At 39.2% G+C, this 24227-nt stretch overlaps 1 protein-coding gene across 1 annotated transcript; it reads left to right on the top strand.

Moving 5' to 3' along the window:
- Positions 1 to 732: 732 nt before the first annotated feature.
- Positions 733 to 18784, top strand: acot20 (acyl-CoA thioesterase 20). The gene is made up of 4 exons (XM_061885891.1): positions 733 to 818; positions 10972 to 11477; positions 15442 to 15644; positions 17481 to 18784. Exons 2-4 carry the CDS (start codon positions 11021 to 11023, stop codon positions 18069 to 18071), a joined length of 1251 nt encoding a protein of 416 aa, XP_061741875.1. The 5' UTR covers positions 733 to 818; positions 10972 to 11020; the 3' UTR covers positions 18072 to 18784.
- Positions 18785 to 24227: the final 5443 nt, after the last annotated feature.

The raw sequence follows: 24227 nt of genomic DNA, 5'->3' as shown, positions 1-24227 counted from the left end.
AGAAGTGTGTTTATTTTTCAACAAGTTCTTAGTTATTTTCATATCTTTTTTTCCAAATAGTTCAAGAAAGACCATTACAAAGGAGCAATAATTTGCACAGTTATACAATTTAATAAATCAGAAACTGATGACATAGTGCTGTATTTTACTTCTTTATCTATTTTTCTTCAACCAAAAATGCTTTGCTCTGATTAGGGGGTACTTGAATTAAAAAAATGTTCACAGGGGGTACGTCACTGAAAAAAGGTTGAGAACCACTGATCTATAGGATCAAATATATAACAATTGTCAACCATAATGTCGCCGTTCTGTAAAATGGTGTTAGTTTGGTAGAATTTTGTTGTTAAAATAAAGTTCAGATTTTTTTTTTACCATATTTTCTTTTTTGATTGAAGCTTAAATATACTTCCCCACAGTTAAACACAACATATTACCTTAGTTTTAAAAACAATAAGCAGATCATAAATGGTCTACAGATAGTGTTTTTTTTTTAAAATCAGATTGTTGGGAAAATAAAGTTCGGGAAAAAAATACAGCGTCCTTCTTCCGGGTATGTACCACTGCCAATTTAGCACTTGCACAAAATAAACATATTTTATTTTTTGTTTGACGTTTAAATTTACCTACCCACAGTTAGACGTTTATTTTAGTAGTTTTGAAAACGATAAGCAGTTAAAAAGTTTGGTGTTAACACCGGCAAATACATAGTACCGAATAAAAACACCCCTTCCCTTTTTGGTGAAATGGTTACATCCTATATAGTCCGTTCAATAATTTTGCTTTATAAAGCTCTACCAATTTTATGCATTTTTACTCAGGTATGATATTCATTATTTCGGACTAATATGGAGTGTGTTTTGGTGACTTACAATGTGTGTTTGTTGAAGAAAAAAGATCACATTTTTGTGTTATTTAGCAACATCGACATAGTACAGCTTGGCTTTTAGTACAATGTAAAGTTAACTTTCAACAAGGCTGCTTGTTGCTGAGCTAATATTTAGTTGCTATTAAACGATGGTGACCTTTCACCCAGTTCGACATAACTGGGGCTTTGTTGGCATGACTAAAATTCCCCTTCGAAAGGAAGAAGGTGTTCATAAGAACCTTCAAAGCCTACTGAAATGAGATTGTCTTATTTAAACGGGAATAGCAGGTCCATTCTATGTGTCATACTTGATAATTTTGCGATATTGCCATATTTTTGCTGAAAGGATTTAGCAGAGAACATCCACGATAAAGTTCGCAACTTTTGGTCGCTAATAGAAAAGCCCTGCCTTTACCGGAAGTATGTGCGCGTGACTTCACAAGTTGCAGGGCTCCACACATATTCACATTGTTTATAATGGGAGCCACCAGCAGTAAGAGCAATTTGGACCGAGAAAGCGACAATTTCCCCATTAATTTGATCGAGGATGAAAGATACGTGAATTAGGATATTGATAGTGAAGGACTAGAAAAAAAAAAAGCGACGGTTCCGGGCGGTGGCAGTGTGAGCATTTCCGATGTAATTAGACACATTTACTAGGATAATTCTGGAAGATACCTAATCTGCTTATTGTTTTAATATTTTGTTAGTGAGATTTTAAAGATTGTAAAGACATACCTCGAGGTCGGATGGCTGCAGTGGACACGTAGTGTCTCAGAGAGAAGCCAAGCTCACAGCTGCCTTTTTTGACAGCTGCTGCAGGACGACGAATAATCCACTGATGTCTCCGGTAAGATGTATATCACAATTTCCCCATCCAAAATCATGCTGGTTGACGTGGAGAAAACATGTTCGCTTGACCGCTCTGCTTCACAACAAACAAAGAAACAACAGCTGTGTCTCGGTGCTAAAGGCAGCTGCAATCCACCGCTTTCCACCAACAGCATTGTTCTTTATAGTCTCCATTAATAAATGTACAAATTGCAAAAGATTCAGCAACACAGATGTCCAAAATACTGTTTAGTTATGCGATTAAAGCAGACGACTTTTAGCCGCCAGTGGTGCACCGCTAATATTTCCTGACAGTCCGTGACGTCACACGTACGCGTCATCATTCTGTGATGTTTTCAACAAGAAAATTGCTGCAAATTTAAAATTGCAATTTAGTAAACTAAAAAGGCCGTGTTGGCATGTGTTGCAATGTTAATATTTCATCATTGATATATAAACTATCAGACTGCGTGGTTGGTAGTAGTGGGTTTCAGTAGGCCTTTCATGAGTATTGAAGGAATGTTTTCTGCTAGCACATTCACTGCTGTGTGTTCTGATAAGTTCCTATGAGATCATTTTGGAATTGAAAGCTTAAGAGTCATATGACTTGGTACTTGACACATGCCAACGTTAGCATTGTAATATTTTTAGGCAGTTTTGCAGCATGCATATGCTTCACAGTCACATAACTTGGTAGTTGACACTTGTTAAAGGCCTACTGAAACCCACTACTACCGACCACGCAGTCTGATAGTTTATATATCAATGATGAAATATTAACATTGCAACACATGCCAATATGGCCTTTTTTAGATTACTAAATTGCAATTTTTAAATTTTCCGCGAAGTGTCGTGTTCAAAACGTCGTGGTATGATGACGCGTGCGTTCGACATCTCGGGTTGTAGCGGACATTATTTTCCAGCCCGATCCAAGCTATAAGTAGTCTGCTTTAATTGCATAATTACACAGTATTCTGGACATCTGTGTTGCTGAATCTTTTGCAATTTGTTCAATTAATAATGGAGAAGTCAAAGTAGAAAGACGGAGGTGGGAAGCGGTGTATTGCGCCCGCCTTTAGCAACACAAACACAGCCGGTGTTTCCTTGTTTAAAATTCCCAAAGGTGAAGCTTTACTATGGAACAGAGCGGTCAAGCGAACATGGTTCCCGACCACATGGCAACCGGCAGGTTTGGATGAGAAAATTGGGCTAATAAGTCGGCTCTTACCGTAGACATGAGCGGAGCTTGCGTCCTCCAGCAGCTGCGGATTATTACCTCCTACCACGGGAGACACTGGCGGTCACCACATCCGTGGCCACACCCCTCCGACTTTCAGGTACTATGTAATCTCACTAAAACACTAGCAACACAATAAGCAGATAAGGGATTTTGCAGAATTACCCTAGTATATGTGTCTAATAAAATCTGAATTGCTCACACTGCCCTCGCCTTTTTTCGTTTTTAACTTTAAAAAAAAAAATGTTTTCTCTAGTCCTTCACTCTCACTATCCTCATCCACGAATCTTTCATCCTCGCTCAATTTACTGGGGAGATTGTCGCTTTCTCTGTCCGAATCGCTCTAGCTGCTGGTGGCTGTGATCGTAAACAATGCGAGGATGTGAGGAGCCCTACAACCAGTGACGTCACGTGCACATCGTCTGCTACTTCCGGTAAAGGCAAGGCTTTTTTTTAGCGACCAAAAGTTGCGAACTTTATTGTCGATATTCTCTACTAAATACTTTCAGCAAAAATATGGCAATATCGCGAAATGATCAAGTATGACACATAGAATGGACCTGCTATCCCCGTTCAAATAAGAAAATCTCATTTCAGTAGGCTTTTAACGTTTAGCATGGTCATGCTAGCATGCTAACATTGTAAAGCTAATTTTGCAGCTGAACGCCTTAGAGTAGGGGTCTCAGACACGCGGCCCACCTGCCAATTGCGGCCCGCGAGACGTTATTTTGCGGCCCCCACCTTAATATGAAAGTTTAATGTTAGTGCGGCTCGCAAGTTTTATATGAATGGCGCCTGACAGCATTGTGTTATTTGGGTCCAAAATGGCTCTTTCAACGTTCTGGGTTGCCTACCCCTATGTTAGGGGATAGGCGGCAAATGAGTGAAAGCGACAGGAGTGTTGCAATGGAGACGAGGGTTTTCTTACGTGCCTGGCTGCAGTCACACGGCGACACTTGTCCGTCAGTAATAACAGTCCCGATAACCTGGACCAATTTTGCAGCATGCATATGCTTCACAGTCACATAACTTGGTAGTTGACACATGTTAACGTTTAGCATAGTAATGCTAACATTGTAAAGCTAATTTTGCAGCTGACCGCCTTACAGCAGGGGTCTCCGGCACGCAGCCCGCGGGCCCATTGCGGCCCGCGAGACGTTATTTTGCGGCCCGCGCTTCATGATTTTTTCTTATTTTTTTTAGCTAATTTGGCATGCATATGCTTAATAGTCTTATAACATGGTAGTTGACACATGTTGATTTTTAGCATTGTAATGTTAGCATGCGCGTGTCAGTCATGTAACTTCGAATTGACACATGCTAACGATAAGTATGTTGTTTTTTTAGCAAATTTTGCATGCATACGCTTCATAGTGATATAACTTGGTACTTGACACATGTTAACTGTTAGCATGTTAATGTTAGCATGCTAACATTAACATGCTAACTTTTCCCAAGCTAATTTTTCAGCGGAACGCCTCAGTCATGTAACTTTTTACTTGACACATGCTAATGATTAGCATGCTCATTTTTTTTTACATTGCTAATTTTGTAAACCTAATTTTGCAGCTGAATGCTTCAGTCATATAACTTGAAATTGACACATGCTAGCAAATAGCATGCTTTTTCTTTGTGCTTCATAGTCATATAACCTGGTAGTTGACACATGTTAACTTAGCATGCTAACATTGTAATGCTAACTTTTCAAAGCAAATCTTGCAGCTGAATACGTCAGTCATATAACTTCGTACTTAGCACATGTTAACGATTAGTATGTTGTTTTTTAGTGAATTTTGCATGCATAAGCTTCATAGTGATATAACTTGGTACTTGAGACATGTTAACTGTTAGCATGTCAATATTAGCATGCTAACATTACAATACTAGCTTTTCTCAAGCTAATTTTGCAGCTGAAAGCCTCAGTCATATAACTTTGCTAACGATTAGCATGTTTTTTAAAATGCTAATTTTGTAAAGCTAATTTTGCAGCTGAACGCGTCAGAGTCATGTAATTTCGATTTGACACATGCTAACGATTTGCTTGTTATTTTTGGGTAGCTAATTTTGCATGCATACGCTTCATAGTAATATAACTTGGTAATTGACACATGTTAACTTTAGCATGCCAACATTACAATGCAAACTTTCCCTAAGCTAATTTTGCAGCTGAACGCCTCAGTCATATAACTTTGTCCTTGATGCATGCTAAGGATTAGCATGCTTTTTTTTTTTTACAAGCTAATTTTGTAGAGCTAATTTTGCAGCTGAACGCCTTAGAGTCATATAACTTCAGATTGACACATGCTAACGATTAGCTTATTATTATTATTTTCATTTAATTTTGCATGCATATGCTTCATAGTCATATAATTTGGTAAACTTTTAGCACAGTAATATTAGCATGCTAACATTACAATACTAACTTTTCTCAAGCTAATTTTGCAGCTGAACACCCCAGTCATATAACTTTGTACTTGACACATGCTAACGATTTTTTACATCGCTAACTTTTTTTTAGCTAACTTTGCAGCTGAATGTATCAGTCATATAACTTAAAATTGACACATGCTAACTATTAGCATGCTTTTTCTTAGCTAAGTTTGCATGCTTATGCGTCATAGTCATATAACTTGGTAGTTGACACATGTTAACTTTTAGCATGGTAATGTTAGCATGCTGTCATTGTAATTATGATAACTTTTCAAAGCAAATTTTTGCAGCTCAACGCGTCAGAGTCATATAACTTCATTCTTGACACATGCTAACGATTAGTATTTTGTTGTTTTTTAGCGAATTTTGCATGCATACGCTTCATAGTGATATAACTTGGTACTTGACACATATTAACTGTTGGCATGTTAATGTTAGCATGCTAACATTACAATGCTAACTTTTCTCAAGCTAATTTTGCAGCTGAACGCCTCAGTCGTATAAGTGAAGTGAAGTGAATTATTTTTATATAGCGCTTTTTCTCTAGTGACTCAAAGCACTTTACATAGTGAAACCCAATATCTAAGTTACATTCAAACCAGTGTGGGTGGCACTGGAAGCAGGTGGGTAAAGTGTCTTGCCCAAGGACACAACGGCAGTGACTTGGATGGCGGAAGCGGGAACCTGCAACCCTCAATTTGCTGGCACGGCCACTCTACCAACCGAGCTAAACCGCCCCATGACTTTGTACTTGAAACATCCTAACGATTATCATGCTTTTTTACAATGCTAATTTTGTAAAGCTCATTTTGCAGCTGAATGCCTCAGTCATATAACTTCAAATTGACACATGCTAACGATTAGCATGCTTTTTCAAGCTAATTTTGCATGCGTATGCTTCACAGTCTTATAACTTGGTAGTTGACACGTTAACTTTTAGCATAGCAATGTTAGAATCACAATGTTAACAAGCTAACTTTTTAAAGCTAATTTTGCAGCTGAACGCGTCAGAGTCATGTAACTTTGAATTAACACATGCTAACGATTAGCATGTTATTTTTGGGTAGCTAATTTTGCATGCATACGCTTCATAGTGATATAACTTGGTACTTGACACATGTTAGCTGTTAGCATGTCAATGTTAACATGCTAACATCACAATGCTACATTTTTCAAAAGCTAATTTTGCAGCTGAATGCCTCAGTCATATACTTGACACATGCTAATGATTATAATGCAAACATTTTTACAATTCAAACTTTTTAAAGCTAATTTTGCAGCTGAATGCCTAATAGTCATATAACTTTGAATTTACACATGCTAACAATTAGCATGTCATTTTTTAGCTAACTTTGCATAGATATGGTTCAAACTCTTGTTACTTGGTAATTGACATATGTTTACTTTAAGCATGTTAATGTTAGCGTGATAACATTACAAGGTTACATTTTTAAAGCGAATGTTGCAGCTGAACACCTCAGAGTCATAAAACTTTGAATTGACACATGCTAGCGATTAGCATGCAATTTTATTTTAGCTAATTTTGCATGCATACGCTTCACAGTCATATAACTTGGTACTTGACACATGTTAACTGTTATGCTAACAGTACAACGCTAACTTTTTAAAGCTAATTTTGCAGCTGAATGCCTCCGAGTCATATAACTTAGTACTTGACGCATGTAAGCATTCTACATTTATTTTTAGCAAATTTTTTGCAGCTGAAGGCTTTAGAGTCCTATAACTTCCATCCATCCATCCATTTTCTACCGCTTATTCCCTTTTGGGGTCGCGGGGGGCGCTGGCGCCTATCTCAGCTACAATCCAATAACTTGTTACTCGATAAAAAGTATGTCTTTCAATGTTATTTATCAACATCGACATAGTACAGATTGGCTTTTTGTACAAAGTAAAGGTGAATTTCAACATGGCTGCTTGTCGCTGAGCTAATATCCATCCATCTATCCATCCATCATCTTCCGCTTATCCGAGGTCGGGTCGCGGGGGCAACAGCCTAAGCAGGGAAACCCAGACTTCCCTCTCCCCAGCCACTTCGTCTAGCTCTACCCGGGGGATCCCGAGTCGTTCCCAGGCCAGCCGGGAGACATAGTCTTCCCAACGTGTCCTGGGTCTTCCCCGTGGCCTCCTACCGATGGTGACCTTTCACCCAGTTAGACATTACAGAGGCTTTGTTTACATACCCTTGGGCATGCTTAAAATTTCCCTTTAAAAGGAAGGATGAGGTAATCGGAAAAATAAGAAGCCTTTATGAGTTTAGGATGTTTTCACTTGTTATTAGCATAATCACTGCTGTGTTTGGCTATAACGAGGTCTTCCGCTAGTGTAATTCTTCAAAACAGACTTAAATATGGAGTGCTCACAAGAAATTGAGACTTTTCAATGGTGATTTATAGAAGAAGGTCTAACGTTTCTTTATACATGCTGATACATGTTCATTGGTGTTGAAAAGTGCAAGCGCGCCCTTCATATCCAGATTTCACATTCAGGCCTTTTAATGCGATAAACTCAGAGAACAATGATTGGTACAGTATGTATGAAAAACCCAAACTTTTTTTTTTTATTATTACCTGTCTTACAGTTCAATTGGAGTGGTAAATAGTTTTTTTTGGTCACAATAACTCAGGTACAAACCCCGTTTCCATATGAGTTGGGAAATTGTGTTAGATGTAAATATAAACGGAATACAATGATTTGCAAATAATTTTCAACCCATATTCAGTTGAATATGCTACAAAGACAACATATTTAATGTTCAAACTGATAAACATTTTTTTGTGTGCAAATCATCATTAATTTTAGAATTTATTGCCAGCAACACGTGACAAAGAAGTTGGGAAAGGTGGGAATAAATACTGATAAAGTTGAGGAATGCTCATCAAATACTTATTTGGAACATCCCACAGGTGTGCAGGCTAATTGGGAACAGTTGGGTGCCATGATTGGGTATAAAAACAGCTTCCCAAAAAATGCTCAGTCTTTCACAAGATAGGATAGGGCGAGGTACACCCTTGTGTCCACAACTGCGTGAGCAAATAGTCAAACAGTTTAAGAACAACGTTTCTCAAAGTGCAATTGCAAGAAATTTAGGGATTTCAACATCTACGGTTCATAATATCATCAAAAGGTTCAGAGAATCTGGAGAAATCACTCCACGTGAGCGGCATGGCCGTAAACCAACATTGAATGACTGTGACCTTTGATCCCTCAGCGTATCAAAAACCGACATCAATCTCTAAAGGATATCACCACATGGGCTCAGGAACACTTCAGAAAACCACTGTCACAAAATACAGTTGGTCGCTACATCTGTAAGTGCAAGTTGGATCTCTACTAGTGTATCTAACATAATAGTGAGAGTCCAGTCCATAGTGGAGCTAACATAATATTGTGAGAGTCCAGTCCATAGTGGATCTAGCATAATAGTGAGAGTCCAGTTCATAGTGGATCAAACATAATAGTGAGAGTCCAGTCCATAGTAGATCTAACATGATAGTTAGAGTCCAGTTCATAGTGAATCTAACATAATAGTGAGAGTCCAGTTCATAGTGGATCTAAAATAATAGTGAGAGTCCAGTCCATAGTAGAGCTAACATAATAGTGAGAGTCCAGTCCATAGTAGATCTAGCATAATAGTGAGAGTCCAGTTCATAGTGGCTCCAACATAATAGCGAGAGTCCAGTTCATAGTGGATCCAACATAATAGTGAGAGTCCAGTTCATAGTGGATCCAACATAATAGTGAGAGTCCAGTTCATAGTGGATCTAACATAATATTGTGAGAGTCTAGTCCATAGTGGATCTAGCATAATAGTGAGAATCCAGTTCATAGTGGATCTAAAATAATAGTGAGAGTCCAGTCCATAGTAGAGCTAACATAATAGTGAGAGTCCAGTCCATAGTAGATCTAGCATAATAGTGAGAGTCCAGTTCATAGTGGCTCCAACATAATAGCGAGAGTCCAGTTCATAGTGGATCCAACATAATAGTGAGAGTCCAGTTCATAGTGGATCCAACATAATAGTGAGAGTCCAGTTCATAGTGGATCTAACATAATATTGTGAGAGTCTAGTCCATAGTGGATCTAGCATAATAGTGAGAATCCAGTTCATAGTGGATCTAATATTAATAGTGAGAGTCCAGTCCATAGTCAATCTAGCATAATAGTGAGAGTTCAGTTCATAGTGGATCCAACATAATAGTGAGAGTCCAGTCCATAGTAGATCTAGCATAATAGTGAAAGTCCAGTTCATAGTGGATCCAACATAATAGTGAGAGTCCAGTCCAAAGTGGATCCAACATAATAGTGAGAGTCCAGTCCATAGAAGATCTAACATAATAGTGAGAGTCCAGTCCATAGTAGATCTAGCATAATAGTGAGAGTCCAGTTCATAGTGGCTCCAACATAATAGTGAGAGTCCAGTTCATAGTGGATCCAACATAATAGTGAGAGTCAGTCCATAGTAGATCTAACATAATAGTGAGAGTCCAGTCCATAGTAGATCTAGCATAATAGTGAGAGTCCAGTTCATAGTGGCTCCAACATAATAGCGAGAGTCCAGTTCATAGTGGATCCAACATAATAGTGTTAGAGTACAGTCCATAGTAGATCTAAAATAATAGTGAGAGTCCAGTCCATAGTGGATCTAACATAATAGTGAGAGTCCAGTTCATAGTGGATCTAACATAATATTGTGAGAGTCTAGTCCATAGTGGATCTAGCATAATAGTGAGAATCCAGTTCATAGTGGATCTAATATTAATAGTGAGAGTCCAGTCCATAGTCAATCCAGCATAATAGTGAGAGTTCAGTTCATAGTGGATCCAACATAATAGTGAGAGTCCAGTCCATAGTAGATCTAGCATAATAGTGAGAGTCCAGTTCATAGTGGATCCAATATAATAGTGAGAGTCCAGTCCAAAGTGGATGCAACATAATAGTGAGAGTCCAGTCCATAGTAGATCTAGCATAATAGTGAGAGTCCAGTCCATAGTAGATCTAGCATAATATTGAGAGTCCAGTTCATAGTGGATCCAACATAATAGTGAGAGTCCAGTCCATAGTAGATCTAACATAATAGCGAGAGTCCAGTCCATAGTAGCTCTAACATAAAAGCGAGAGTCCAGTCCATAGTGGATGTAACATAATAGTGAGAGTCCAGTCCATAGTGGATCCAACATAATAATGAGAGTCCAGTTCATAGTGGATCCAACATAATAGTGAGAGTCCAGTTCATAGTAGATCTAACATAATAGTGAGAGTCCAGTCCATAGTGAGGCCAGCAGGGGACCATCCCGAGCGGAGACGGGTCAGCAGCGCAGAGATGTCCCCAACCCATGCACAGGCGAGCGGTCCACACCCGGGTCCCGACTCTGGACAGCCAGCACTTCATCCATGGCCACCAGAGAAAAGAAACGGCAGAACAACTGGTCTAAAAAGAGGGGTCTATTTAAAGGCTGGAGTATACAAATGAGTTTTAAGATGGGACTTAAAGTAGATATCAATAGCAGACCGGAACACCCCTACTTTGGAGTATTGTACGTGTATGAACCCTGTGTTTCTGAAACTTCTTATCTTCTGCTTTTTCCAGGTGAGAAAAGGGACAAATGCTGTGGTTTGTCTGAGTCACAAGAAGGGAAATGGCTTCCTCTCAGATCCGCCTCAAAATCCTCCCCAGTGTCCGCTGCCTGGCTGACAAAGTGGTCCAAGTGAAAGTGGAGGGTCTTGCTCCCCACAAAGCAGTACAGTTAAGGTCCAGGCTGGTTGATGACAAAGGGGTACTCTTCAAAGCTTCTGCCCTCTACAAAGCCGATGAAAGGGGCTTGGTAGACGTGAGTAGCGACCCCTCTCTGGGTGGGAGCTACACCGGAGTGGAGCCCATGGGTTTACTGTGGGCCATGGCGCCAGAAACTCCACACAAAAAAGTTGTGAAGAAGAACGTGCTGAGCCCGACCCTGATTGAGATAGCGGCGCACAACGGCGACACTGGAGAACTCCTAGCTTGTGAAACCAACGAGCGAGGATACATGGTGGAGGGCATGAAGAGAATCCCTGTGGAAGAGGGAAGAGTGCGAGGAGTCCTGTTTATCCCTCCAGGTTGGTCTTTTTTTTTACTCTACTCCCTCAAATGGGGTTCAATTACTCAACTACAGAGAGTGCCAGGTGTTAATTTGATCATGCTAACAGATGCTTATGTCAAGTTCAACCTGTAAGTTAACTCACACTGTCAGGTTCAAACACTGATGACATCCATTAAACAAGACGAGAAACATAGAATTAAACCGACACGGACCCAAATTTGGCTCAATTTGAGGATAGACGCCTGGACACTGTACCATCAATCAATCAATCAATGTTTATTTATATAGCCCCAAATCACAAATGTCTCAAAGGACTGCACAAATCATTACGACTACAACATCCTCGGAAGAACCCACAAAAGGGCAAGGAAAACTCACACCCAGTGGGCAGGGAGAATTCACATCCAGTGGGACGCCAGTGACAATGCTGACTATGAGAAACCTTGGAGAGGACCTCAGATGTGGGCACCCCCCCCCCCCCCCCCCCCCCCCAGGGGACCGAAAGCAATGGATGTCGAGCGGGTCTAACATGATACTGTGAAAGTTCAATCCATAGTGGCTCCAACACAGCCGCGAGAGTTCAGTTCAAAGCGGATCCAAGACAGCAGCGAGAGTCCCGTCCACAGGAGACCATCTCAAGCGGAGGCGGATCAGCAGCGTAGAGATGTCCCCAATCGATACAGGCGAGCGGTCCATCCTGGGTCTCGACTCTGGACAGCCAGTACTTCATCCATGGTCATCGGACCGGACCCCCTCCACAAGGGAGGGGGGGACATAGGAGAAAGAAAAGAAGCGGCAGATCAACTGGTCTAAAAAGGAGGTCTATTTAAAGGCTAGAGTATACAGATGAGTTTTAAGGTTAGACTTAAATGCTTCTACTGAGGTAGCATCTCAAACTGTTACCGGGAGGGCATTCCAGAGTACTGGAGCTCGAACGGAAAACGCTCTATAGCCCGCAGACTTTTTTTGGGCTCTAGGAATCACTAATAAGCCGGAGTCTTTTGAACGCAGATTTCTTGCCGGGACATATGGTACAATACAATCGGCAAGATAGGCTGGAGCTAGACCGTGTAGTATTTTATACGTAAGTAGTAAAACCTTAAAGTCACATCTTAAGTGCACAGGAAGCCAAGTGCAGGTGAGACAGTACAGGCATAATGTGATCGAACTTTCTTGTTCTTGTCAAAAGTCTAGCAGCCGCATTTTGTACCAACTGTAATCTTTTAATGCTAGACATGGGGAGACCCGAAAATAATACGTTGTACAGTGTCTCAGCACGCTCTGGCGAAAGATTATACGCCTCCTTCTCTTTATTTGGACTTTCCCTGACCACATTGCAACAGCTGCTTCCAATGGCACAGGGTCGCAAACGGCCATCGCCTTCGATTACAAAACAGTTCGAAAGAAAAAGCCGGTTAAAAAAAGAGGTTGTAAAAGAGTTCAAAAAAGCGGTGCCTGGAGGGGGGTTTGGTCCTGCTTCCTCTTCGCTTTTGTGGTTCTTGGGTCAAGACAATATCTTTCTGTTGGTTACAATACATTAAAGAAACAGAACACCTTCATGTTGCTTTCCATCCTACACAGTGGAGTTTGACAAGCCTTCTTCTTGGTAGATTCAAAGACATGTTTTTGCTTCTCGCCGGAAACTTAATCTAACCCAAAGTTTTTGTGATAAACTCGCTAAAATTATTCTAACACATACATTTTTTTTATCTTGTTGTAATGTTCGCTGTAATGTTTGCAATGTTTCCCATCCCGTCTGTCCGCCATTTTACTCCCCACGCTACTGCTTCTTCTTCTTTGTTATTTTTGGCGGATGGCACTATGCGCAAATAACCGTAGCTATGACAGCCTTAGATTGACTCGGCAGCACCCCCTGCCGTTGTGGAGAGCGAATTACGGGAGCTCTGAGTGCAAGTGTGTAGATATTACTGCCAAATGTTTTACTTAGAAAAAAATTGGTTTTATAATTCATGTTTTTTTGATTGAAGGAAATTGTTTTTATACTTGCAAATCTTTTCACTTGAAGAAAGTTGTTTTTTCCATTGCAAATCCTTTTTGTACGTAAAGAAAATTGTTTTTATACATGCAAATCATTTTTTTAAGTCAAGAAAATGTTTTTATTACTGGCAAATTGTTTTTTACTTGCAGAAAATTTTATTAATTCTTGCGAATGTTTATTTACTTTAAGAAAAATGTTTTTTATACTCCCTAATCATCTATTTACTTTAAGAAAGTTAGTTTTATACTTCGTTTTTTAATTTGGAGAAAATAGATTGTGTACTTGCAAAAAAAAATTTTAATTGGAGAAAACTGTTTTTATATTTGTGAATGTTTTTTACTTTTAGAAAATATTTTTTATACTTTCAAATAATTTTTGTAAGAAAAGAAAACATTTTCTAAGTTTCTGTTTACTTACTCGTCGTTTTTTTTACTTTAAGAAACTTGGTTTTGTACTCGAAAATCGTTTACTAATTTGCAAGCAATTGTTTTTGTGCTTGCAATTTTTTTTTTAATTGGAGAAAATAGTTTTCATACTTGAAAAGGTGTTTTTTTTTAGCAAAAAATTGTTTTGTAATTGTGAAGGTTTTTTACCTGCAGAAAATAGTTTTTATACTTGTAAATTGTTCTTTATTTGAAGAAAATAGTTGTTTTTTTACTTTTGAATCATTTTGATATTTTATTGGATGGTAGAAAATGGATGGATGGATGAATGGATTATTTCAAAGATAAGTGTTTTTTTTAACTTGCAAATAGTTTTTTACTTTAAGAAAATTGTATTTATACTTGCATATGTTTTTTTAACTGGAGAAAATTGTTTTTATTGCAACTCAGTTTAAGTCAAGATTTTTTTTTTTACTTGCGAATTGTTTCTTAGTTGCAGAAAATAGTATTTATTTGGGCGAATATTTATTTATCCATCCATCCATTCTCTAGCGCTTATTCCCTTATTTACTTTAAGAAAATTGGTTTTATACTTGCAAATTGTTTTATAATTTGCAGAAAATAGTTTTTGTGCTTGTAAATATTTTTTTTAATTGGAAAAAAATGTTTTTAATACTTGTGAATGTTTTTTTTTTTACTTGCGAATCGTTTTTTACTTTAAGAAAATTGTTTCAATACTTGCAAACTTTTTTTTAATTGAAGAAAATTATTTTTTCAACCTGCAAATCGTTTTTTTACTTTGAGAAAATTGTTTTTGTACTCTCAAATATTTTTTTTATTCGCAGCAAATTGTGGTTAAATATTTTTTCAACAGAAGAAAATATTTTTTTCAACTTGCAAATCATTTTTATACTTTACGGTATGATTGCCAAGAAAATAGTTTATTCTCTTGCGAATTGTTTTTTACTTGCAGAAAATAGTTTTTTAATCGAAGAAAATTTGCAAATCAATTTTATATTTTACTAGATTATTTCAAAGATAATATATTTTTTTGAACTTGCAAATTGTTTTTTACTTTAAGAAAATTGTATTTACTCTTGCATATGTTTTTTTTAACTGGAAAAAATTATTTTTACTTGTGATTGTTTTTTTTGATTGAAAAAAACATTTTTGTGTGTTTGGATAGGCTTCAGCCACCCCCGCGACCCTGAGAGGGACAAGTGGTAGAAAATGGATGAATGGAAGGATGTGGAGTTTTGGCAGTAATTTCACTCCTTACAGCCCTGCTCTCATGTGCTCTCTTTTGAAAACCCATCCATCCATCCATTTTCTACCGCTTATTCCCTTTTGGGGTCGCGGGGGGCGCTGGCGCCTATCTCAGCTACAATCGGGCATGACCACATATTTAAAGTTCCAGCACTCCATGCTAATTTTGTATTAGTTACACTTAAAGGATTAATCAAAGCAACAGAATATAAATCAAAGTTCTTTTCAAAACAATTAATCGGTTGGAAGGCGTCCATTAAAACTTTACCAGATGTTGGACACAAACACCCAATCATTAATCAATCCAACTGACCATACTTTATGTTTTTCAGGAAAGGGTCCATTCCCTGGAATCGTGGATTTATATATTTTAGGCGGAGGTCTGAATGAGCAGAGAGCCAGCCTCTTAGCAAGCAAAGGTTTTGTTGTGCTGGCGCTGGCTTATTATGGTTATCAGGATCTGCCCAAGAAACCCAAGAATCTGGATTTGGAATATTTTGAAGAGGCTGCAGTGTATTTACAGAATCACCCTGAGGTTAGATGATTCATAACAAAGTAGTTTCACTGAAAAATGTCTCCCTCTACAGGGTGTTTAGTATGTACCACGGGTGTCCAAACTTATTGACTCGGGACATATGTATATATATATATATATTTATATATATATTTATATATGTACATGTGTTTGTGTGTGTGTGTGTGTGTGTATATATATATATGAGTGTATATGTGTATATATATGTATATATATATATATATATATATATATATATATATAAATATATGCATATATACACACACATATATATATATATATATATATATATATATATATATATATATATATATATATATATATATATATATATATACGTTTAAAAATGTGCATGTATGTACAGAATTTCTAGGCGCAGTCAAGGCGTTGAGGGGTTCCGGTTTGGTGACCGCAGGATTAGGTCTCTGCTTTTTGCAGATGATGTGGTCCTGATTGCTTCATCTGACCGGGATCTTCAGCTCTCACTGGATCGGTTCGCAGCCGAGTGTGAAGCGACCGGAATGAGAATCAGCACCTCCAAGTCCGAGTCCATGGTTCTCGCCCGGAAAAGGGTGGAATGCCATCTCCGGATTGGGGAGGAGACCCTGCCCCAAGTGGAGGAGTTCAAGTACCTAGGAGTCTTGTTCACGAGTGGGGGAAGAGTGGATCGTGAGATCGACAGGCGGATCGGTGCGGCGTCTTCAGTAATGTGGACGTTGTACCGATCCGTTGTGGTGAAGAAGGAGTTGAGCCGGAAGGCAAAGCTCTCAATTTACCGGTCGATCTACGTACGAATCCTCACCTATGGTCATGAGCTTTGGGTCATGACCGAAAGGATAAGATCACGGATACAAGCGGCCGAAATGAGTTTCCTCCGCCGTGTGGCGGGGCTCTCCCTTAGAGATAGGGTGAGAAGCTCTGCCATCCGGGAGGAACTCAAAGTAAAGCCGCTGCTCCTTCACATCGAGAGGAGCCAGATGAGGTGGTTCGGGCATCTGGTCAGGATGCCACCCGAACGCCTCCCTAGGGAGGTGTTTAGGGCACGTCCAGCCGTTAGGAGGCCACGGGGAAGACCCAGGACACGTTGGGAAGACTATGTCTCCCGGCTGGCCTGGGAACGCCTCGGGATCCCCCGGGAAGAGCTAGACGAAGTGGCTGGGGAGAGGGAAGTCTGGGCTTCCCTGCTTAGGCTGTTGCCCCCGTGACCCGACCTCGGATAAGCGGAAGAAGATGGATGGATGGATATATATATACATGGGTACATATTATGATGACAATATAATATATAAATAATAATTATTATAATTGGATATTAAAGAATGTGAAATTTCAACTCCTATCTTGTTTACCTTTTGTGACAACCTCCTTAATAGTTTTTGAATAATTTTTGCCTTTTCCCATTATCCCTTGGATGTAATTTTGATTTAGATTTTTTTTTTCATGTTACTTGGACCTTCTTATAATATCCACGAAGTTCAACAAGCAGGTTGTGTTATGTGTGACCATGTTTGTTGTAATTTTGTGCCGGGTTTTTATTTTTTACCTGCATCATGACTAGGGAAGGTTGTTTGGATTGGGTCATATAAGTAAGTGCTGTGTTGTGTGCCTTCATAACTATGGTTGGCCACCGGATATCAGCAAACCTGCGGATTAGACCTCTGTCTTTTTGAATATAATAGGAATACCCTGCTCTCGGCCATATTGCTTATTGAAATGGTGCATTCTAATGAGACAAATTGAGGATGTCGTCTTGTGGGCCGCATAACGCAGGCTGTAGTTTGGACACCCTTGGTTTATACGTTTGGATCATTGATGCAATATTCTGTTTTTTTCCAGGTAAAAGGTCCCGGCATAGGTGTCATATCAATGTCTCATAGCGGTGCACTGGCTTTGTCCATGGCATCTTTTTTCTCCGGCATCACGGCGACGGTCTGCATTAACGGCTGCAATGGAAATACTGTAATTCCATTACATTACAAAGACATTGTCATACCGCCACTTCGACCCGTCCTCTGGAAAGTTCGAATGAGCAAATCATGGATTGTTGACATACGTAACGTCACACCAGATGCGACCCTGAAGAAAAATAGACCGTCTTTGATTCCAATAGAGCGTGCCAACTGCCACTTCCTGTTTGCCGTTTCGGAAGACGACCACAACTGGAACAGCGCGCTTTTCGCCAAGCAGGCCGTGGGGATTTTGAGAAGTCACGGCAAGGAATCGTTCCAAGTGGTTTCCTATCCGGAAGCTGGACACTTTTTGGAAGTCCCTCACACGCCTTTTTGCCCGTCTTCCTTCCACGCAGCGGCAGGACGCGCCGTGGTGTTCGGTGGGGAGCTAAAAGCCCACTCAGAGGCTCAGCTGGACCTGTGGGAGCGAGTCCAGGTGTTTTTTAAGAAACACTTGAACACCAGTACCTATTTATAAGTGTGTCAGGCGTCCGCATTTACATGTCGAAACATTAGAAACACCCGTGGTGGTTCATTTGTGTCTTTATTCCGAAATTTTTTTTTATGCTAAATTCATGTTGAAAAATGTTTGCCTTTGAATTTTGTCCAATGAAGTTTGAAATTATTATTAGGAATATTTGTGTGTAAAAATACAGTGTTTTAAAATTCACTAGGTAAAATTTCAGTGGGAAAAAAAAAGAGCAACAAATATTTCTGCACTGAATTTTTTTTTTTTTTTTTATTAATTTTTACACATCGATCCATACATCCATTTTCTACCGCTTATTCCCTTTCGGGGTCGCGAGGGGCGCTGGCGCCTATCTCAGCTACAATCGGGCGGAAGGCAGGGTACACCCTGGACAAGTCGCCACCTCATCGCAGGGCCAACACAGATAGACAGACAACATTCACACTCACATTCACACACTAGGGCCAATTTAGTGTTGCCAATCAACCTATCCCCAGGTGCATGTCTTTGGAAGTGGGAGGAAGCCGGAGTACCCGGAGGGAACCCACGCATTCACGGGGAGAACATGCAAACTCCACACAGAAAGATCCCGAGCCTGGATTTGAACCCAGGACTGCGGGACCTTCGTATTGTGAGGCAGACGCACTAACCCCTCTGCCACCGTGAAGCCCATTCACACAGTAATAGGCAAAATAAAAATAAAAGCTGAGGTCCACAATAATTCCATTTGCCATTTCCAATTTCTATTGCCCACCCAATTAATGTTTTACATTGAGTAAACTTCTGACCGCAACAGTACACTCTCAGAGCAACGATAAGAAGAACACCAGCAACCCACCTCTCTGAGTTGGCAGGCCGGCTGGTCACAGGTTTGAATAGGGAGACCCGGTCAAAGCAAAGGTACATTAAGTAGATCAAACCCACGCTGAAAGGGGTGAAAAGGTCAAACGTCTTACAGACAAAATGTCCACCTGAAAGGGAAAAAGGATCATTGTTCATCCAGTTAATAAAAGTAATGTTTCCTCCGAGCAGCACAGTTTGGATAACCTCACTTGTTCACTTTCCAACCTTTGATTGTGAGGCAGACGCACTAACCACCGTGAAGCCACAATTTTTACACAATGAATTCTAAAACACTATTTTAGCAAACTACATTTTTAGATACACATTTTTCTCACATGTTTTTATTGTCAACATAATTTAATTTAAACAAATTCAGCGTCAAAAAAAAGCTTTCGTAATAAAGACAAATAAACCTCCATAAACACTCCTCTGCATAACCTGCCATGATTAACCAAAACCCTAAATTAGTCTTCAAATTGATCCACATCTATTTAAAAAACTGTTTTTAGAGTTTGGCTTTGTTATCATTAATAAATATTCATAGTGGTATACTTTGTCCATTTTTTATTGATGTCCCACCAATCAAAAGGCAGTTCAGTACGCTGTTAGCCAATCAGATTGCAGAGTCTTGAGACATGGTTACAAGCCTAATCCTAAACTACATTTCCTCAAGTGGTAATGCACAAATTTTGATTTGTCAGTCATAAATTCAATAGTTGGTTTAAGTGAAGTGAAGTGAATTATATTTATATAGCGCTTTTCTCTAGTGACTCAAAGCGCTTTTACATAGTGAAAGCCAATATCTAAGTTACATTTAAACTAGTGTGGGTGGCACTGGGAGCAGGTGGGTAAAGTGTCTTGCCCAAGGACACAACGGCAGTAACTAGGATGGCGGAAGCGGGAATCGAACCTGTAACCCTCAAGTTGCAGGCACGGCCACTCTACCAACCGAGCTATACCGCCCAGTGTGAATTGAAATATGTGCTTAACTCCCAACTTTGTATTTCAAGTTGATATAATAACAGTATTGTAAAGCTTAGACATAATTGTTTGTCATCCCTAGCTACACCACTAGCTAAGCAGTAGTTTATTAGACTGTAACATGATTACTTGCAGAAATGTCATTTTATTTACGTAAAATTTGTGACGTTTTTGGCAGATAACGATACAATTTATACATAAGCGGAACTTCGTCATTGGAACACTTTACGATTGTACAATTTGGGGGAAAATATGCCACAAAAGGGTTTGTTTCAAATGATCAGCATGTGCGAATCGGCAAATCTGGCGAGGCTTTATATTGGTGAGTTGAAGAAATAACTTCACGAGTGTATTTTTGCTTTTTTTGTCTTTATATGTAATGTCACTGCAGACGCTCACCATGGAACTGAAAATGGAACTTTTTGTGACATGGCGGCAGGGACTCTAATCACTTTGGTATGTTTCCTGGCTGCTCGGTACAATATGGTTTAACAGTGATATTAACATAAGAAAAATGGACGTGACAAAGTGGGCAGCCTGCAAGTCTTTTTGCTTGGTGACTTGACCCTTTGTGTCCAGGCTTCATCAAAGGGTGAGTACACATTTTCCCACCTTATGTTCACACTTAAGCGTAATTGAAATGATGTGTCCAATATCATAATCATCATAAATAAAGGTTTAGATTATTTTGGCTTGTGTCTAAAATAGACTGACCATATGTTCTCTTTTCACCGGACATGTCCTCTTTTGCGGGGCTGTCCGGGCTATCCGGGCGGAGTATCTTAAATGCCTCAAATGTCCGGCATTTTGAGTTATGGTTGCGTGAATTTTCAATGTACGTTCAGGGTTAAGAAGGGGTTGAAAACAAAACAAATTGTGAAGGTGTGCACAGGCAGCAGCATTTGTGAGGGAGGGGCAGAGAGCGAGAGAGTTATGATAAACGCGCATGCGTCGCCACACTCTGCTTTTTATCGATAGACTTATCAGATTAAATTTTTTATTATCTATAGCAGGGGTGTCAAAAGTGTTCCCCGGAGGCCATTTGCGGCCCACAGCTAATGTTTTAAAGGCCCACGGCACATTCTAAAAATACTATTAAAATAAACAAAAAAATAACAAAATGAAATAAAAAAGCTTAAAAGGTGAAATGTAATTTAGAAAAAGTTGCAATGTTGACTAATGAAACAAAGCTGTTTTTTCTTTCAAACTGTCATTGCTCGAAACATAATATTGACACAAAATCAATTTTATTATGAATTATTGATTCATCCAAGGTTCCGATTACTTCACATCAAATATTCCCCTTTGAAAAATATTTTTGATGGAAGACTTTGCATATTTTGTGTGTTTGCCATTAAAAACTTAGTTTTGTTTGACAAAAAAGGCCGGAAAAAAAAAAAATATATATATATATATATTTTGAAATGAGGGATAGATCTGAAGTTGATGTAGACTCCAGATATTTAAGCGTTAAATATAAAATGTATGTATGCCCTGGCACACCATTATCATTTCCTGACCAAAGCAAAACACTTTTTACACTTTTATACTGAAATAAATAAATACACCTACAACTTATTAAATAAAAACAGCGGTAAAGTTTAGATCCATGAAGGAAAGAAGAAAGTGAATGAATGTTTATAACTGAATACATTTACATATGCATACAAATTTGTTTTCTTTTTTATTATTTTTTTAAAGAATTAAGTAACGTTTATGACAAACTTTTTGCAAAACACAATATAGAATGTGAGATACAACAGGATAATGCATACGTTTATCATTTTTTTGTTACTGTAACAAACTAGCTTCATTTTGCCTTTCATTTGCTCCCACATCGTTGTTGTTTTACGTTTTTGAAGGATAAAGTTGAGAAGTAAACGATACAAAACGAAGAGGAGCGTCTGGAGTTTTGTTTGTTGTTGCCGCAGCAAGCGGGAGCACGAGAAAGTAGAGTGTCAAGCTAAGGCTTCATTAGGAATCTACAAATACATTGCAAGTATCGGTTGGATTTTAAAGTTAAAGTACCACTGAAATGAGATTTTCTTATTCAAACGGGGGATACTTGATCATTTCGCGATATTGCCCTATTTTTGCTGAAAGGATTTAGTTGAGAACATCGATGATATAATTTGCAAATTTTGGTCGCTAATAAAAAAGCCTCGTCTGTACCAAAAGTAGCAGACGATGTGCGCGTGACGTCACGGGTTGTAGAGCTCCTCACATACTCACCGTGTTTATAATCATAGCCAGCAGCAGCTAGAGCAATTCAGACCGAGAAAGTGACCATTTCACTGTTAATTTGAGCGAGGATGAAAGATTCGTGGATGAGGATAATGAGAGTGAAGGACTAGAAAGAAAAAAAAAAGGCGAAGGCAGTGAGAGCGATTCAGATGTAATTAAACACATTTACCAGGATAATTCTGGAAAATCCCTTATCTGCCTATTGTGTTACTGGTGTTTTAGTGAGATTACATAGTACCTGAAAGTCGGAGGGGTGTGGCCACGGGTGTGTTGACCGCCAGTGTCTCCGTTGGGAGGAGGTGATAGTCCGCAGCTGCAGCAGGACGCAAGCTCCGCTGATGTTTCCGATAAGAGCCGACTTATTACCACAATTTTCTCACCGAAACATGCCGGTTGACATGTGGTTGGGATCCATGTTCGCTTGACCGCTCTGTTCCATAGTAAAGCTTCACCTTTGGGAATTTTAAACAAGGAAACACCGGCTGTGTTTGTGTGGCTAAAGGCGGCTGCAGTGCACCGCTTCCCACCTCCATCTTTCTACTTTGAGTTTTCCATTATTAATTGAACAAATTGCAAAAGATTCAGCAACACAGATGTCCAGAATACTGTGTTATTATGCGATTAAAGCAAACTACTTATAGCTTGGATCGGGCTGGAAAAAATTGTCCGCTACAACCCGAGACATCACGCACACGCGTCAACATTCCGCGACGTTTTCAACAGGATACCTCGCGGGAAATTTAAAATTGCAATTTAGTAAACTAAGCCGGCCGTATTGGCATTTGTTGCAATGTTAAGATTTCATCATTGATGTATAAACTGTCAGACTGATATATTAAACTATCACACTGATAGTCACACACACGCACAGTGTTCCACCCACTGGGAGGTGAAGGGAGCAGTGAGCAGCAGCGGTGGCTGCGCTCGGGAATCATTTTGGTGATTTTACCCCCAATTCCAACCCTTGATGCTGAGTGCCAAGCAGGGAGGTAATGGGTCCCATTTTTATAGCCCTTCGTATGACTCTGACGGGGTTTGAACTCACGACCTATTTAGAATGGATTCTGAATCGAATTGTCACCCCAAGAATTGGATTTGGATTGAATCAAGATGTGCCTAAAGATTTACATCTCTACTAACTATATGTAATAAGTTGCTACACAACAGCTAAGCACAAAATAGCACACAAGCTAGTTGACATATATAATAAGTGTCTTTAATAGAACAGTATTGCAATTTAAAACACCACATTTGTCATTATAAACAAGTATCAAAATAATTATAGTTGCAGATTACTTACACAGAAGCGAATTAGAAAGGATCCAGTAAATAAATAAATAATAAATAAATGGGTTGTACTTGTATAGCGCTTTTCTACATTCAAGGTACTCAAAGCGCTTTGACACTACTTCCACATTTACCCATTCACACACACATTCACACACTGATGGAGGGAGCTGCCATGCAAGGCGCCAACCAGCACCCATCAGGAGCAAGGGTGAAGTGTCTTGCTCAGGACACAACGGACGTGACGAGGTTGGTACTAGGTGGGATTTGAACCAGGGACCCTCGGGTTGCGCACGGCCACTCTCCCACTGCGCCACGCCGTCCCTCAGTAACGCGTCCGCAACTTGCAATTTACTGCGTCGAGAGCCTGATTAATTCTGGTTGATTAAAACTACAGGAGCCAGTAAAGCTACAAACATTATGTGTCACGTTTAAGGCGAAAAGTAAAACATTACCAGCAAATTTACAAAAACTGTTTGTCATCACTTCTGCGAATACAGAGCATGGAAGAAAAGGTCACTTCAAACATCCGTATACAAGGACAACTTTAAAACAAATGTGTATATCAGTGGTGGGGGTTCAACTATGGAATTCTCTTTACAATGAGATTAAAGATTGTCAAAATATATTCCAATTGAAAAAAAATAGATAAAGACAGAACAATAAGATCATTGGACATCCATAATTGTTTACATTATGCTTTTTATTTATTATTATACCATTTTTTTTCATCTGGTTTTGTATCATTCCGTGAGGTGTATATTATTATTATTATTAATATTATTATTATTTTTGTTCGGTTTGTACTTC

The sequence above is a fragment of the Nerophis ophidion genome, linkage group LG24 (genome assembly GCF_033978795.1).
Source record: "Nerophis ophidion isolate RoL-2023_Sa linkage group LG24, RoL_Noph_v1.0, whole genome shotgun sequence".
In the NCBI taxonomy this organism is placed as follows: Eukaryota; Metazoa; Chordata; class Actinopteri; order Syngnathiformes; family Syngnathidae; genus Nerophis; species Nerophis ophidion.
Note: the sequence above shows the minus strand (reverse complement) of the source record. Positions and strands in the feature narration are given on the sequence as shown.